This window comes from Micromesistius poutassou (genome assembly GCF_964030765.1).
Source record: "Micromesistius poutassou genome assembly, chromosome: 4".
Classification (NCBI taxonomy): Eukaryota; Metazoa; Chordata; class Actinopteri; order Gadiformes; family Gadidae; genus Micromesistius; species Micromesistius poutassou.
Window position 1 is genome coordinate 17,482,543 of NC_140274.1, and position 17,257 is coordinate 17,499,799.

Genomic DNA, 17,257 nt, shown 5'->3' on the forward strand with positions numbered 1-17,257 from the left:
CCCTAAACATCAAACTGGAACTTCAAACTTGTCATTACTGCTAATGACAATGCTACTAACTGGTAATGCTAGGCTTCATCCTAGCTTGAATTTTAACGTAGTGTGTGCTCTAATGTGCCATGTCGTCTCGCTGGGAGATCAAGACCCCCTTAACAATCTCTCTCTCTCTTAACTGTCTCTCTCTGGAGGTGTGTTTGTTTTTACAGTTTCCATCAGCTCGTCCTCAATCGGCGGTTCAAATCACATAAATCACAGCGGTAAATGAGACCCCTTCCACCCTATCCCACCCCCCCCCCCCCCCCCCCCCCCCCCCCCCCCAGCCTAACACCACACCACACCACACCCTCCCACCCCTTCACCACACCCACCCGCCCCCCCGGTGCCATTCATTAATGGAAATGATCTGTCAATATGCTCCACTCGGTTCACACACGTGTCAGCTGTGCGACACAAAGACCCCGAACAACTTATGAACTCCCGATGCCACATGAGTGAGTCCATAAAACAACTGCCCTCGCGGCTGGGGACCCCCCCCCCACCTCCCTCGACACACACTGACCACCAGGGGACACAGATGGGGCCAAACAAAGAGGAGGCTCCTTTTGTGCTGGAGAGGGGACCCCTTTTCAGGAGCCATTCATGCAACAAATTGGGGAAATCTGGCGGCGGTTTCTGCTCTTTTATTACGGGGAGGGCTGACGTCACGGCGAAGCCAGAGCAGATTTATACCTTACTGCTGACACTGGGTTTGAAACCCGTTCTGCATACCGTTGGTTTTATGCAGCGCTGCGTTATTAGCAAGGAGGACGATGAAGGAGAGGAACTCACAGCCTTCCGCTCTCAGCTCTGATGGATAGCCTGGTGTATAAATAGCTACACTGCCTCCAACATGAGAGGAAAACACTCCTAACATGAGTGATATACGGAGGAAAACACTCCTAACATGAGTGATATATGGAGGAAAGGACTCATAACATGAGTGATATACGGAGGAAAACACTCATAACATGAGTGATATATGGAGGAAAGGACTCATAACATGAGTGATATATGGAGGAAAGGACTCATAACATGAGTGATATACGGAGGAAAACACTCATAACATGAGTGATATATGGAGGAAAGGACTCATAACATGAGTGATATATGGAGGAAAGGACTCATAACATGAGTGATATATGGAGGAAAACACTCATAACATGAGTGATATACAGAGGAAAACACTCCTAACATGAGTGATATATGCAGAGGAAATATCAAAGCATGGAGTCAATATCACTGCATAGACACTCTTAGTTAAAGTTAAATCAATAAAGTCCAGTTAACAATGTCAGACCCTTAGGTCTGTTCTTATGGTCTTAAAATATCCAGAACATTTGCTGGTTCAGATGTTTTCAGTTGAAGCTAATTATAAATCGCCACTTGGTTGGAACCGCTTCTATTTTCTTCTCAGGCGACTCTTCTTAAATATAGTCCATCTATTCTCTCTCTCTCCATCTCTTCCCATACTGCTCCCTTCATCTCTGTCTCTCTCTGCATTCTACATCTATCTAGCTCTCCCCTTCTCTATTTCTATATCTACTGCTCCCATTCTCTGTCTCTCTCTGGATTCCCCATCGATCTCTCTCTCTTTCTATACCTGCTCCCCCATTCCTCTTTCTGTCTCTCTTTGCATCCTCCATCCATCTCTCTCTCTATATATACTGCTCCCTTCCTCTCTCTGTCTCTCTTTCTGAATTCTCCATTTATCTCTCCTCTCTCTTTCTATATATACTGCTCCCTTCCTCTCTCTGAATTCTCCATCTATCTCTCTCTGCCTCTCGACCTATCTCTGCTCTCTCTCCCTCCCACTCCTCCCTGTCCACCACCCCCCTCTCTCTCCATCTCTTTTTGTATATATTGCTACCTCACTCTGCTCTCTCCATCTATCCCTCCCCCTTTGGCTCTCTATCCCCCTCTCATCCACCCTCTCCATCTCTCCCCCTCTCTCCCTCACTGCCCTTCTCTGACCCCCCCCCCCGCCTTCCCTCCCTCTCCCCCTCTAGTCCTCTCCCCCCCTCCTCCCTCCCTCCCTCCCTCCCTCTATCCTAGCCGGTAGTGCTGCTACAGCAGTGAACCCCGCCCCCCCCCTCCCCACCTCTCTCTCCCTCTGGTAGCGAGCAGAGCTGCTGCAGTGGTGATCTGCATAGAGGGACATTTGTCATCATTAGCCCAGTGTTGACAGTTGGCACCCCGGCTTCCCCAGATCTCATCCACTAGCACTTATGGACCCTTCAACCCTTATTTGGGCAACATCCTCCTAATTTCATCACTGCCCCCCCGCCCCTCCCCTGTCGGCGTTTGATTACCGCAGTCGCCCCCCCCCCCCCCCCCCCCCATTCTCTTTGTGTTGGTGTTTCTGTGTCTGCTCGTGTTTGCAGACATTGCTGTGACATTTGGGATTGATGGGGTTTATAAATTAATTGGAGTATTGCGGATGACTCAGGCGGAGGCGAGGGCCGCAACGGTACGAGTGTGGTGGGTGCAAGTGAGGAGGAGGAGGAGGAGGAAGAGGAAGATGAGCATCACGGGTCAGTGGGTAGATGATTACCTCGCCCACCTTTAGACGGCGGCCCGACGTCTTGCGGTCATTAAGATTAATCACGGCGCTGTCGCCGCGACGGCGCCCGGTGGCTCTTTACAGCGGAGCGCCGCGGAGGAAGAAGAAGAGGAGGCAGAATAAATACGAAAAAACAAATGATCCCCCGTGCGGGACGCTGGGACGAGCCGTCGCTACAACGCAGCAATGAATAAAACAAATAAAAAGACAATAAAACAAACACACACACACACACACACACAGCGTCTCTCTTCTCACCACCCAACACTCGATCCTTAGCACTGTCATGTACAGCGCAGCGCTGCGCTTAGCTACATCATAAAAGTGGAAAATATGCTGCACCAGCACCTCCGCAGCTCCCTGGGAAGCCCGAAATGTTTCTGTAGGCTAAATAAATACAGGACCAAATGAGACGCGAGCGACGCCAGTTGTAATCTCTGTGTTCCCTAACACATTTTCTGGGTCGTTATTTTGGCATACAAAACTGCCAGGGCCGCTAATGTTAAATTTATGCAAATAGATGCATGCAATTTATCACAAGGGCTGACAAGCATGCCGTATTGAGAAGGGGAGCCTGCAGGGTCAGAAGGCACGGGGCTAATCAATGGATTTCCTTGGGTTACACTTTTTATCTCCTCCCACTCCCAGAGAAAGTATCCATGGTAGGCCAAGTTCAGCCGTCCCCGACCATACGAGGGTCTGGTCCCCACAAGTCAGCAGTCCCCACAAAACGGGGTCACCGTGTGTGGGTGCATGTGTGTGCGTGTGCATATCTGTGTCTGTGTGTGCGTGTGCATGTGCGTGTGTCTATGTCTGCATGCCTGTATCTGTGTCTGCATGCCTGTGTCTGTGTGTGCGTGTCTCTGTGTGTGCATGTGCGTGTGTGTATATGCGCGTGTGTCTGTGTGCGCATGTGTGCGTGTGCATGTGCGTGTGTCTATGTCTGCATGCCTGTGTCTGTGTCTGCATGCTTGTGTCTGTGTGTGCGTGTGTGTGGGCGTGTGTGTGGGCGTGTGTGTCTGTGTGTGTGTCTGCGTGTGCATGTGTGTGTCTGCGTGTGCGTGTGTGTGTGTGTGTGTGTGTCTGCGTGTGCATGTGTGTGTGTGTGTGTGTGTGTGTGTGTGTGTGTGTGTCTGCGTGTGCGTGTGCGTGTGTGCGTGTGTGTGTGTGTGTGGGGGTAGATCCAGACCCGGAGCCTCTGGCTATGTTGTCCCGCTCGCTGACTTCTGACAGAAGGAAGGTGCTAATTCACAGCCAAGAATAAAACAAATGAGCGACACCTCGGTGTGAGACACCCGGCAGCCCCCTGCCGTGCGGCCATATTGCGCTGAATAATAAACGCTCTGCTTACTGAATATATATATTTAAAAGAATCAACTCAACTCAATGACAATTTCATTTGGTGGGCAAATGAAATTGTGAGAGAATGACGCAGAATGAGATCCCTCCCCCCCCCTTCTCCCCATGAGGCTTAAGTGTGTTATTTCTCAGCTTGACGGACATATTTCTACAGCAATCCTCCTAATCTGACTGACAGTAGCGCTTCTATTAACTCCAGTGTGGATTATCACTGGAGCCTGGGAATACACTGCTATTCTTCCCCACGGTCGGGAGCTCCTTCCTGGGTTGTGTTTTCCAGCTAAACTGCCCCCAGATAGTAATTATATAGCATGGAGAAAAGGCTGCGTGTGTTGGGAGTTTAACAGGATTATTATTACTGCCATGGAGTCAAATGTTATCTGATCATTATGAATCCGGATATATGATCTCATAAACCATAAAGGCCTCAATTCAGAGTTGAAATCAGTTTTCACGACATATAGCATGTGGCTATTTTATTGTCATTGATGTGGGACAATGCAGAGAATATAATTATATATAAAAGCAAGCTAAGTGGACATTATAATAAAGGCAATATTCATAAACTACTGCAGTGGAAGTATTTAATTACTGACAATTAATTAAATAATGCAATCTTCTTCTTAACTTAGTATTAAATTGCATCTAGACAGCACAATACATTTACACAAAAAAAAATTGATATGTTCAATGTCATAAAAATAAAAATATATAAACGCATAAAATAAATAATGAATACACATATAACTGCCAAATTTGTATTCACTATGTATAACAGTATGTAGATCGATCATCGGGTCATAAAGTTTTAGCAACAACCGACTTACACATGACATGATACTGGAGCAACAACAAGTTGAAGCGTTGCATGAAGTAAGTGAGGACACCGTTTACCAACGTGCTATACTTTACAAAAGCAACATGGCCGTCCTCTGATTTACTGGCGTCTTTATGACTAATCGTCAACCATCTCCCAAGCGCCCAAATGACAAGGAGGGGAAACCAGCCTACCTCAAAGAAAAAGGAAGGAAAGAAAAGAAAGATAGAAAAAGAGCGAGTGAAAGAAAGTAAGAAAGAGAAAGAAAGTATGGAGAAAAAAAAAGAAATATCGCACAAAAAAAAAGAGAGAGAGAGGAAGAAGTGTGGTGGGGTCAAGTTCTCAGAGACAAAGAGGGCTTCAACACAGGGTCAAATGCCTCTGTAGCCGACAGGGGAGGCAGCGTCATCGTGTTGATTTACACAGCAGTGGCCGTGCGGGCGTGTCTCCACACCAGGGTCAGACACACACGCGGCCTCTGATGGCTGCGGCAGAAGCCCCCCGTGGACATGACCACGGGCCGGGGGATTCTCAGGCCTGTTGGCACGACGGTCGGGGCAGAGAGGACCGAACAAAAGCTTTGTGTGTTTGTCTGTGTGTGATTTGTAGTGGCAAGGATTCTGCTGAGGATGTGAAAGAAGAAGAGAATAGAAGATTGGAAAGGAGGAGAAGAGGAGAGGCAAAGAGAGGAGAAGAGGAGGAAAGGAGGAGATGAGAGAACAGGAGAGAAGGAGGGAGACAAGGGAGAAAGGAGGGAAGAAGAGCTGAGAGAAGAGAGAAGAGGAGGGGAGAAGAAAGGAGAGGAGAGAGAAAGGAGAGCAGAAGAGAAGAGAGGAGAAGAAAAGAGGAGAAGAGAGAGATGAGAGGAGCAGGTTGAGTTACCGTAGGATCTGTTCAACCACATGCTTTGGATTAGGAGGTGATAATCCCTATGAACCACCCTCCAGCTCCTCCTCCACCCCTCCATACCTCCTCCTGCAGCTTACAGACACGCCAAAGAGAGTGGGAGTAGCTGTGGAGAGGAGGATGTTGTGTTTCGGAGTACGAAGCCCCCGGTCTGGTTCCAATAAGACCGAGATACAAGCAGTAGAAGAAGAAGGTGGAGAGAGAGCGAGAGAGAGCGAGAGCAAGCATGAGAGAGAGAGAGAGAGAGAGAGAGAGAGAGAGAGAGAGAGAGAGTAAAACAACTGGCCTATTTTGATACAATGGAAGCAATAGCAATAGTCCAAAGATCTACACAAACTGGCTGTGAACCTGTAGCCTAGAAAGGTATAAACGCAGCGTAGAAAAGTATAAAGAAAAGTACAGACTCATGGCTGGCTATAGAGAATGATACAGACATATGGCTATAGAGGGTACAGACCTAGCTGGCTAGAGAGAAGTGTAAAGACAAATAGCTGGCTATAGAGAAGGGTACAGACCCATAGCGTGGGTATGGAGAAGGGTGCAGACCCATAGCTGGCTACAGAGAAGGGTAAAGGCTCATAGCCTGGCTATAGGGAAGGTACAGACCCATAGCCTGACTATAGAGAAAGGTACAGAAATATGCTATAGAGAAGGGTACAGACCCATAGCTGGCTATAGAGAAGGGTACAGACATATGGCTATAGAGGGTAGAGACCCATAGCTGGCTATAAAGAAGGGTAGTGGCTCATAGCCTGGCTAGAGAGAAGGGTACAGACATATGCTATAGAGGGTACAGACCCATAGCCTGGCTATAGAGAAGGTACAGACATAAAGCTGGCTATAGAGAAGGTACAGACCCATAGGCTGGCTATAGAGAAGGGTACATGCTCATGTCTGACTGACAGATTGTGCACCCAATCCACACAGAACAAACTATAACTGGGCTGCACTTTAACCTCCTGCCAATCATACCCAGACGTTTTGTTATGAGAAATGGACAGCCAGCCCCACACAATCTGTACATGCAACCATGTACTGTACATCGACTGTACTGTAGGCCTGCATGTTACTGTACAGGCAACTGTACATGCACTGTAGATCGACTGTACTGTAGGCCTATGTAATACTGTAAAGGCAACTATACATGTACTGTACATGAACTGTACTGTAGGCCTACATGTAACTAGGCCTGGCTTTCTTTCTACATTTTGTCAATATTTAAAATTTTAATTAAGTATTTTGTACTGATTTATATTTTTTATGTAAATGTTAATATGTCCAGACACTGATGCTTTGCATTGAATAGAGAGTATAGAAAGAAGAGAGAGAAGAGGAAAAGATAGAGGACAGCACACAAAGAGACTTTGGCTCAACACAGCAGACCATGTGACACTATTGTCTTTCCATCTCCGAAAAAGATTGCCCCATTTCTCCAAAAACACATTTTACAGTGTAGGCCTACTGTGAATGCAGTGTTTTACTGCATTCAGTGTTTTACTAAATAAAAACCACAGTAGGCCTATAGTGTCAACAACATTTATTTGTTATTTAGGTGTATTTATTTTTATGTTGTTTGTGTATTAGAAGCAACCGTTTCTACCTTATTATAATTCCCAACTATCAATATATTTAACTTCAATTAGCGCTATCTGCGGATCTGCCTGGTAACAGCGCTAACTGGTAACTGCTAACTGCGGAGCCGGCGAGAAGCTGACAGTAGCGCAGTGATAATAGCAGTCACCTATCCATCTATACCGGGGTGCTCCCGACCCCCTGCGGTGCGCCCCCATCATGTCTGGTGCGGTGCTCCTCCAGACTTTAGCACGGAGACGGGTGTAAAAGCTTTTGTGTTTCTCATCCGATGCACGCAACATCTTTATTTTATTTTATTTTGAAGTAGTCTTCAAAGCATCCTGGTGGTAATGAGCAGCAGGAGCGGGTTCACTTTAACGCACCACGAGTCCTATAGGGAACCTATAGCCGTCCTGTGGGATCTGAAGGCCATGGTAGAACATGGTATAATGCAATAAATAAATTATTAAGTACGTCAAATGTGTAGGCTTATACGAATAATAATCATTATTATGACCATTTAGAAATATGTAAACCCTATTTGCGTATTACCTATTATTTACACTCAACCTATTATTTGTACTCAATTTAGTATCAACGCTCTGCCGGTTGGAATGCATTTAGTAAAAATATTGTGAGATTTTTAATGCAGTCTCTTGTTTCTTGGGTTTGTGATTGAGAAATAAAATCACATGGACACTAACACAAATGTTGCATTATAGGCCTACTATTTAAAAAAAGTATATTATAATATATGAATAAATAAAATAAGAAATACATAACTAAAATCTTAACAATTAAGCAGCCACTGGAAAGGTCCTATATTTTAGTTTGAGACCTAATTAAAGGAATTGATTCAAGGATTCATATTTAAATCTCAAACAACGTTGGAAACGAGTGAAAAAAAAAATGGCTAAGGAATATTGCATAGACTATTCATACAATGATTTGATGTTTTTTGTTAATTGACAAATGCATTAAATCTGGTCTGCAAAGAGAAATAGTAACAGACATTAAAAGAGCAATTAGCTCAGAGCCATTTTACCATTAACTGACCATTGAGCAGGCCCGTTATGAATATCTCCCCATGTTAGACCTGCACATAAAGACATGCAGCCATCTCCTCTCTTTTCAACACAATAAATGGCCTCATCATTTAAGTTAAAATGCCAGATAGATTATTCAACATCCGTAATTCCCCACAGAAACGGCGAGGCCTTAAATGGGTCACGTCAGGATTATTTTCTTGCCGTCCATTATTTAATTTAGACCTAATGAAAAAATATATTAAAATGCGTAAAGCTAATTAAGATCCAGTCTTAAGGCGATAAAAGATAGGCTACATTAGCCATAAGCCCCTCAATAAAGTTAAATCCCAGGCGAATTGTGCACGAGTAATAACATCTCATAGGCTACATCAACTAACCCACAGAAACAACCAGACTGAATATTGAATATTATCCTATTATCCGAATCGTTTTATTCTTAAAAGACGGCTGGACTTTACCGATCCCCAGCCACACTGTACCGCAGCTCTTAAGAAACTAGAACAGACTTCAAAATAAAATCCACATCTGAAGCAGGAACAACGCAGTTCTCCCCCATCTCTCTCTGTCTCTCTCCATGTGAAATGAGCAGCTGAACCTCGGCTCCCGAACACACATCTACCTTCACTGTCTACGATTTGGATTCGGACCCGACCGCGGACGATCCGTTTGTTTTCGATCCACTGGAAACGGTGACGAATCCGATCCCGATTGGATGCCGCTCTCTCAAGCCCTCCCTTATTATGTGTGTGTAGGCCAATGTGTGTGTGTGTGTGTGTGTGTGTGTGTGTGTGTGTGTGTGTGTGTGTGTGTGTGTGTGTGTGTGTGTGTGTGTGTGTGTGTGTGTGTGTGTGTGTCCCTGTTCTAAAACACACCGGCAGACTGCTTCCAGGGCGCACACGCCACACTGCGCGCTCTCACGGCGGACGCTGCGCAGCCATCAGCAGGAGCACAGAAAAACAAAACATGTTTTAGTCCGGCTGTATTATTTTTTAATCCCAGAGTTGAAATGTACTTTCGATCGCATCGGCACTTCTAGCACTCGTTTCAACGGGTCTCTTTCCACGCGTGCATGATTTAAACCATATACCTATTTTTTACTATACGTGATCCCGCAACACACTCGCCGTTACCCCGGTCTCTCGGACTGCACCGCGCGGTTGTTATTTTTTCTATATAGATAGACCTCCTTCTTCTCTTAAATTGGCTCCCGTACAAACCGCCGCGTTGGATCCCTCGGCGTACTGCGAGACTCCGGTGTACAACCCGGATCTCTGCCCCAACATGATCGCGGCGCAGGCCAAGCTCGTGTACCACCTCAACAAATACTACAACGAGAAATGCCAGTCCCGCAAGGGCGCCATCTCCAAGACCATCCGGGAGGTGTGCAAGGTGGTGTCGGACGTCCTGAAGGAGGTGGAGGTGCAGGAGCCGCGCTTCATCAGCTCGCTGAGCGAGATGGATAACCGCTTCGAGGGCATGGAGGTGACCTCCCCCACGGAGTTCGAGGTGGTGCTCTACCTGAACCAGATGGGGGTGTTCAACTTCGTGGACGACGGCTCCCTGCCGGGCTGCGCCGTGCTCAAGCTGAGCGACGGGCGCAAGAGGAGCATGTCCCTCTGGGTGGAGTTCATCACCGCCTCCGGCTACCTCTCGGCGCGCAAGATCCGCTCCCGTTTCCAGACGCTGGTCGCGCAGGCGGTGGATAAGTGCAGCTACCGGGACGTGGTCAAGATGGTGGCCGACACAAGCGAGGTGAAGTTACGAATACGGGACCGCTACATCGTGCAGATCACGCCCGCGTTCAAGTGCACGGGCATCTGGCCGCGGAGCGCCGCGCACTGGCCCCTCCCGCACATCCCGTGGCCCGGGCCCAACCGGGTGGCCGAGGTCAAGGCGGAGGGCTTCAACCTCTTGTCCAAGGAGTGCTACTCGCTGAACGGCAAGCAGAGCTCGGCGGAGAGCGACGCCTGGGTGCTGCAGTTCGCCGAGGCCGAGAACCGGTTGCTGCTGGGCGGCTGCCGGAAGAAGTGCCTTTCGGTGCTGAAGACTTTGCGCGACCGTCACCTGGAGCTTCCGGGCCAGCCGCTCAACAACTACCACATGAAGACGCTGGTGTCGTACGAGTGCGAGAAGCACCCGCGGGAGTCGGACTGGGACGAGAGCTGTCTGGGGGACCGACTGAACGGTATCCTACTGCAGCTGATCTCGTGTCTGCAGTGCCGGAGGTGTCCGCACTACTTCCTGCCCAACCTGGACCTGTTCCAGGGCAAGCCCCACTCCGCGCTGGAGAACGCCGCCAAGCAGACGTGGAGGTTGGCCAGAGAGATACTAACCAACCCCAAGAGCTTGGAGAAACTCTGAGGTAAAATCAAAAGCAAAGATCGCGTTCACACACACTCTGTGGTGTTTGGAGAGAGACTTGACTTCTATAGGGTGATAATCAAAAGGCTTGGGGGACAGAAAAACTAGACATAATTGGTGCGTTTTTTTTTACTTTTGAAACGTCTCCTCTTTTAACATTTGACCGATTAGGAAAAAAATCTATTTTTTAATGTCGGAGAGACAAAAAATTACAGCTCTTTCTCTGTTTGTGTTGCCATCATCTGTACGGTTACAAGAGAAAAAGATCAGCCTGAAAAGACTTTTTGGTTGAGCTTTTCCGTGGTTTCTATTAAAATAACGTTACACGCTAACTAAAACACCCACTGTTCATTTTCTACTGTAAATACATTCATAGAGTGTGGAGCCAGTGGTCTGAGATTGTGAATGTTGTTCTGTGACCCGTCAATAGGACTCCACCTGTTTGGACATCTCATCCTCGGCCTCTCTTTCTTGTGGTAGAAACCCTTTTTAATTTATACCTGGTAGTCTGGCTCGCCTGTTTCTCATGCTTAACGTTTACATTTTGATAGAAGGCCCACCCTGTTACATTTAAAGCATTCCATGAATTTACTTGAATTATTATTATTTAAAGTACTCGAGCTTTTATGTTGTTTTTTTATACCTTTCTTAGGCCTAAGTGATACAACAACAACAACAAAAAATAAGAAAATATATAGAGAATATATTACAGTCTAATTGAAAAATGCACTTGAAATACACTGGATTATTATTACATCTGTGATCTGATTCTTCTTTTTATTTCTGTCTTTGATATTATTATTTAAAGAGTTAATAAATCTAACTGTTTCATATTTGTGTCCCATTTCGGTTCCTTGTGAAACATTTGTAATTCCTCAAAACACCACTTTCGGTTCGGTTCTGGTTACTGCTCTCCGTTGTGGTTTTAAAGGGGGGGGGTTCTCGTAAAAAATTACCATGGAAAAATGAAAAATTAATTATTCCGTCTATATTGCTGCTCTCACCAACCAATCAAAATCGTAAAGAAGAAAAAACACAAAAGTTGCCCTTTTCAGTCGAATAATGGCCTAAAATAATCGACATAAATATTTGACCTCGGCCTGCAGGACAGGCTGGGTTAGGGCTGGACGGGACGGCCTGACGAGCCCAGAACTGGGGAAATACAACCCAGATTACATAGGCCTACATTTAAAAAAAACTATTCAAAAATGCAAAACTCCGTACTCCTAAACTGCCTAATTATTTGCAGCCCACTGCACGTAAAGCCGTTTAAGGAGAACGATTTGGATCGTTTAATTAGGCTACTCAGTCCACCATTGGAACAACGTGGATTGTATTCCCTTTCGGCCCGACTTCAACACACGCGTTTGTACACTGTCCCTGGATACAAACACACTCATACCTCGTCTAGACGTTCGTGTTTCCACGTCAAGTGGCGGGAGATTGGATGGACACGTCGACAACCTCCGTTAAAATAATGACCGGTTATATGTGGAGGAATGCAACGTTGTGGGGGTGACCTACTTGGGAGTCGAGCCGTGCGAAGGCCGGGTCGTCCTGGTCCACCTCGAAGCAGATCTGGGAGGTGGAGATGGAGAGGGTCCCGCTGACCTCCAGCAGCGGGCAGACCAGCCGGGCCGCGCTGCTCAGCACCACAGGGCCTGAGACACACGAGCCGGGGTCAGACAGAGCAACAGTAGGCCTACGGGGGCGGAATTATGATGATAGGCCCATATTATTATATGATATGATTACCGTATGTTCTTCCAGTAAAACAAGCCATTAGGTTTTATTATATGGCTCCATTGCAAAAGCCCCCTTTCCATTCCGTTCAGTTTATATTGTGTAGGCCTATTTATGAATTTATCATACAAATATATTTACAACTAGGCCTATTGCCTTTCTTAATTGCGCTACAGGCGCAATCAATCACCCTCATCAATAGGCCTGCAACTACAACAAGATATTCATTCAACAAGTTACCGAGTGATCAAGTAGGCCTAACAGAGAAGTATAGGTAAAAACAACAGGCGAAGCAGTGGTTTTAAACGCACAAGCCTTCTGGGTTTATATGAGTAGCGTCTTGCCTCTTGCCTTTAACTCCCTAAATTGCCTTTTATTTAGGACAGAGTTCAGACACTGATCAGCTGATAGCCATCACAGTTTTACGTCTCCTCCCTTCCTCTCCCCCCCTCCACCCCCATCTCTCTCTTTTTACCACCATCTCGCTATTGCTCTCTCTCTCTCATGCATCCTCGATGTTTGTCCAGAAATCTGTCGCCGTAGTGATTTGTCTGGGCCGGTGCTAAAGCTCTCGACATCGAGATATTTATCGATCTCCTTGAGTCCGGAGAGCCCCTTTAATGTCTCATCCATCTTCATCCGCGTCCCACAGCCAATTACGCTCCGTAGCTACAGGAGCCCCGGGGTCCCCGAGAGACCCTCAAATGGTTTCTAGGGCAGGGGATCTACTGGAGACCCTCTCCTATCTGTTGATATCCGCACACTGCGTGTTGCTGGGAGGGGGGCATCGGCTGCAGCTAGTTGTTATAATGCTTATTTTCTTGTTTTATTGTAAATAATAATTGTACATAATTGTACAATTATGTTTTATGGAGGGAAATTAAGAGTTAGATTAGTAGCCTAAAGAAAATCATTCTAGGTATGCTGTTTACCCTTAGCATTTTTTAAGAATTACGAGGTATAATGAGGTAGCCTACAATAATAAAATATAGACATGATATAAATGACAAGACATGACATGACACTGAAACAGAATATTAAGTTACATAAAATACATCATATACAACAAATATTTCTGAAATATTCTGTGATAAAATATTTTTATCGCACAAGCTTGAAACTTAATTTAGTTTTTATTATAAGGATTGTGCTGGAGATCCGCGCGCACCCCGTATATTTAGTTGTAATCACCACGTCATTAATTAATCCCTTTAGGGACTCTTCATAATTAATCGGAATTATTAATGTTTATTTGATTTTTACACGACAATAAGGAAATACCTGTATAAATAAGTGTGTCAATGAGTTTAAGATTGGTCATTATTTACATGTTAAAAGCTAAGAATTGGTCAACATGAAGTTCATTAGTTTTAGGCCAATATATTGCCTTTGACTGCTTTTCCTTTGTAGCATATATGTCATTTTTTGTTACTTTGAATCCTCACATGTGGTGTTTTTCTAAGTTGCTCATGACACATATTTTACCCGTTTTTCTTCCATCACAATAGGCACGTCTTTAAATGCGCAGTTACAGTTCGTTATTAATCAGGCATGTTTCAAATGTGTCCCCTTCCGCTATTGAGAAAGAATGGGGTGCCATTGAGTCCATGTGTGACCCCTCATAGTCCTCATGTCGTGTTAACACGTTAACACACCGTTTACTCTGTGTATTAACATGTCATACTCAAAGATGTAAGCATAGATGTAAGCATAGGCCTACTAAATAGTTAGAAAAACACACCGAGGCACGTGATATAGATCAATCGAAAACAACACACACAAAGAAAGAGAATGAGAGGAACACAACGTTTGATGGTTGATATGGTAGGCCTATCTGAATTGATTTAGGCTGCAGTAAAACTTAATTGGAAACGCAGAGAATGCTGGGAAAAGTCGAATTATGATAGCAGTTATTCTTCCATTTTACATCAGGGAACTGAAAGACTCATAGTATAAATATTAATAATTGTAGACTCTGTGTAATTAAACCAAGCTAGAATATCCACATTGTGTTAAAAATAGACCATATGATTGTTATGAATGTTATTTAGTTTATGACCCATTCACATGAGTTGTTACCTCAAAAAATTCTCTCTTCTTTAAAACAACAATTCTTTAAAACTCACTTCTTTAAAACAATAAATGGTACACTGAAAATGTTTTATGGCGTGCCCTTCCATTTATTTTAAAAATAAATGGTATATTTTTCCAAAGTGAATTATGGTCATGTTAATTACAATCTAAACTCTAAAATAGCAACACATCCACAAATACCGTCGCATATTTTTTTATTGAGGTTTTACACAGAAAACCAGCCATGCTTCCCCTTAACCTAGCTGCAAATTTACCAGTCATTACTTGGTAACTAGTCCAAAGTAGCCTACTTATTGATGCCAAGCTCGGCGATCCCCTGTGTCCGCACAGGGGCCCCGGACGCCACCCAAGAGCTCAAAATCCCCACAACCCCGGTTCTGCTTCCAAGCCCCGCCCCCATTGGCAGGGTTGAGGTTTTAACCCGGCACTTGGCAGGAGGATGTCTCCTGTTGACAGAGATCTGTTCCCAGATCTCTCATTAAGGGCACTCATGCTTGGGATTAGACACACACGGAACACCGGGGCCAAGCACCACGCACCCACAGCGCCCCCAGTGGCGGAGAATAAGAACTGGACCTCCACCACAACTACAAAGTCCCAAATTCTTCGGGAGGGATTTGAGAAGGACTACAATGATGAAGATGTTTATGCCTATAATTTATTTATGACTGAATTATATGTTTATTTGTTTATTATTATGACTTCAGATGATTTCAACTGAGTGTGTGTGTGTGTGTGTGTGTGTAAATAAGAATAACAATAAGTCCTTTTATGAAATGTGTTGTTTAAGTTATTTTGTGTTGTTGGTGAGTTTTGTTGGAGAACCGGGACACGACATGACACGGGATGACGGCTGCACATCGTCGGGGGTTTCCAGATAAAAATAGAGATCCGTTCTCAGGCCGTGCACTGTTCCCTCAACACACACACACACACACACACACACACACACACACACACACACACACACACACACACACACACACACACACACACACACACACACACACACACACACACACACACACACACACACAAGGGTTTTAACACACACACACACACACACACACACACACACACACACACACACAGTATTGACAAACATACATGATTTTTAGAACAGACACAAACACACACACACACAAACACAAGTACACACATGGTTTTAAGCCACAACAGAAATCGTGCTACATTCTGTCCAGACCTCAGCTGGAAAACGACACAGAGTGTTAGCTAACTATCCCATATAATCTCAGTATCCTACTTGTAACACCATGTACACTCGTATCTGGGGACAGAAACACCACCCTGGTTTGGCTGCCTCTCATGTTTATTTTTTTTAACTAGGCGAATGACTGTTAAATAAATGTACACACATGACAGTGTAGCCAGATGAAAACACACAGATCAATTATTACATTCAATAATCCATTCCAAAAGAGCACAGGCGTATGCTAGCAACAATGCTAACAAATAAATTTTAATGCACACAATGGATGAAGTGGCCTTTTATTGGGGCTGTGCTGGTTGTGTATAAGTGTGTGTGTGTGTGTGTGTGTGTGTGTGTGTGTGTGTGTGTGTGTGACAACAGCGAAATTGATGTGGTTCCCCGGGATTCTCGCAGCTCATTTGCTGCTTCATAATCCTTGATATTGGAACATCGGGAATGTTCCAGGGATTTATGATAGCTGCCATTCCTGACTAATATATTCCAGTGAAAAGATTTCATCACCAGAAGACAAAGCCAATTCCCTCTCTTTCTCTATGGTCCTTGTCCAGGGTTGGTCAGGGTCTAGACCCTGCCTTGCTCTCTGTTCCAAAGACTTGGATAAAAACCAAATGGAGTGCCAGCTGGCCTGCCAGGCTAGCCCGGTCTATCTCCTGTTTTATTCCACTTCTTAACACTCAAATTTACAGAACAGCTTTAACTGTGTGATGTTTTATCCTACTGTGTCCTGTGTATTATTTTTGTATTTTTTCTATTTTGTATACCAAATATTTTGTTTACTAAGTATCCATTTAGTAAAAAGCTTTCGAAAATGCTATACAAATAAAGATATTAATAAAGGATCTTAAATAATGGGTGGTAGAAATACCAAAAGACCAACCATAAAAAAGAATGGATTTTAGTGTACACCACTGGACAGAAGAAGCACTTCTATTCTTCTTCAGGAAGAAGAAGAAGTAGAACCGATTTGAAGACATAGTGCTCCAGGAGAAAAGTTTTTACCATTAATAGATATACTTTCATAATGGATTACTGTCATAATACATATCCCATTTAAAACAGCTCGGACAATATCTATCCTAATTCGTTTTTTTATATTACCATGAAAATGGGACTACACCATAGCCCAATGCATTAGTCAGTATTGTGTCGTCCACTTACTGTATATAATTAAATACAAATATGAATAACGGACTCATCTGTCCTCAATCTACTCCACATCCATCCTCTCAGTGTAACCATAAAATATTTTTCTTGAGTTTCAAAGTTATGACATAACAGGACACGGACCATCTTCTCTCCGTAACTCGAGTTCAGAGAAGAGGAACAGCACAGGAAGCCGCCGGGACACCAACATCCCAAAGCTTAGCAAAATAAGAGCGTGCTCGTCAAAACCAAAACAAGATGGCTCAGGCTAACTCAGCAATTCCCCCCAGATGAAACACCACATGCTGCATGAAGATAAAATAAAAAAAAGAAATATACAGTATTCCTAAATGAATACCTTCCCATAGCTGGGTAACATCTGT

The 17,257-nt window shown here is 44.7% G+C and overlaps 2 protein-coding genes across 2 annotated transcripts in view; one reads left to right on the top strand and one right to left on the bottom strand.

The window, feature by feature from the left end:
* Positions 1-17,257, bottom strand: part of nbeab (neurobeachin b) — a gene marked incomplete at both ends in the record, with an annotated part of 188,805 nt that overhangs the window by 62,516 nt on the left and 109,032 nt on the right. Inside the window, one exon of the mRNA XM_084466381.1 lies at positions 12,188-12,324. Coding sequence (XP_084322507.1) covers positions 12,188-12,324 — 137 coding nt within the window. The remainder of the gene's footprint in view (positions 1-12,187; positions 12,325-17,257) is intronic.
* mab21l1 (mab-21-like 1) lies at positions 9,584-10,663 on the top strand (the record flags this gene model as incomplete). Its single annotated transcript, XM_084467147.1, has 1 exon — positions 9,584-10,663. One exon carries the CDS (start codon positions 9,584-9,586, stop codon positions 10,661-10,663), a length of 1,080 nt encoding a protein of 359 aa, XP_084323273.1.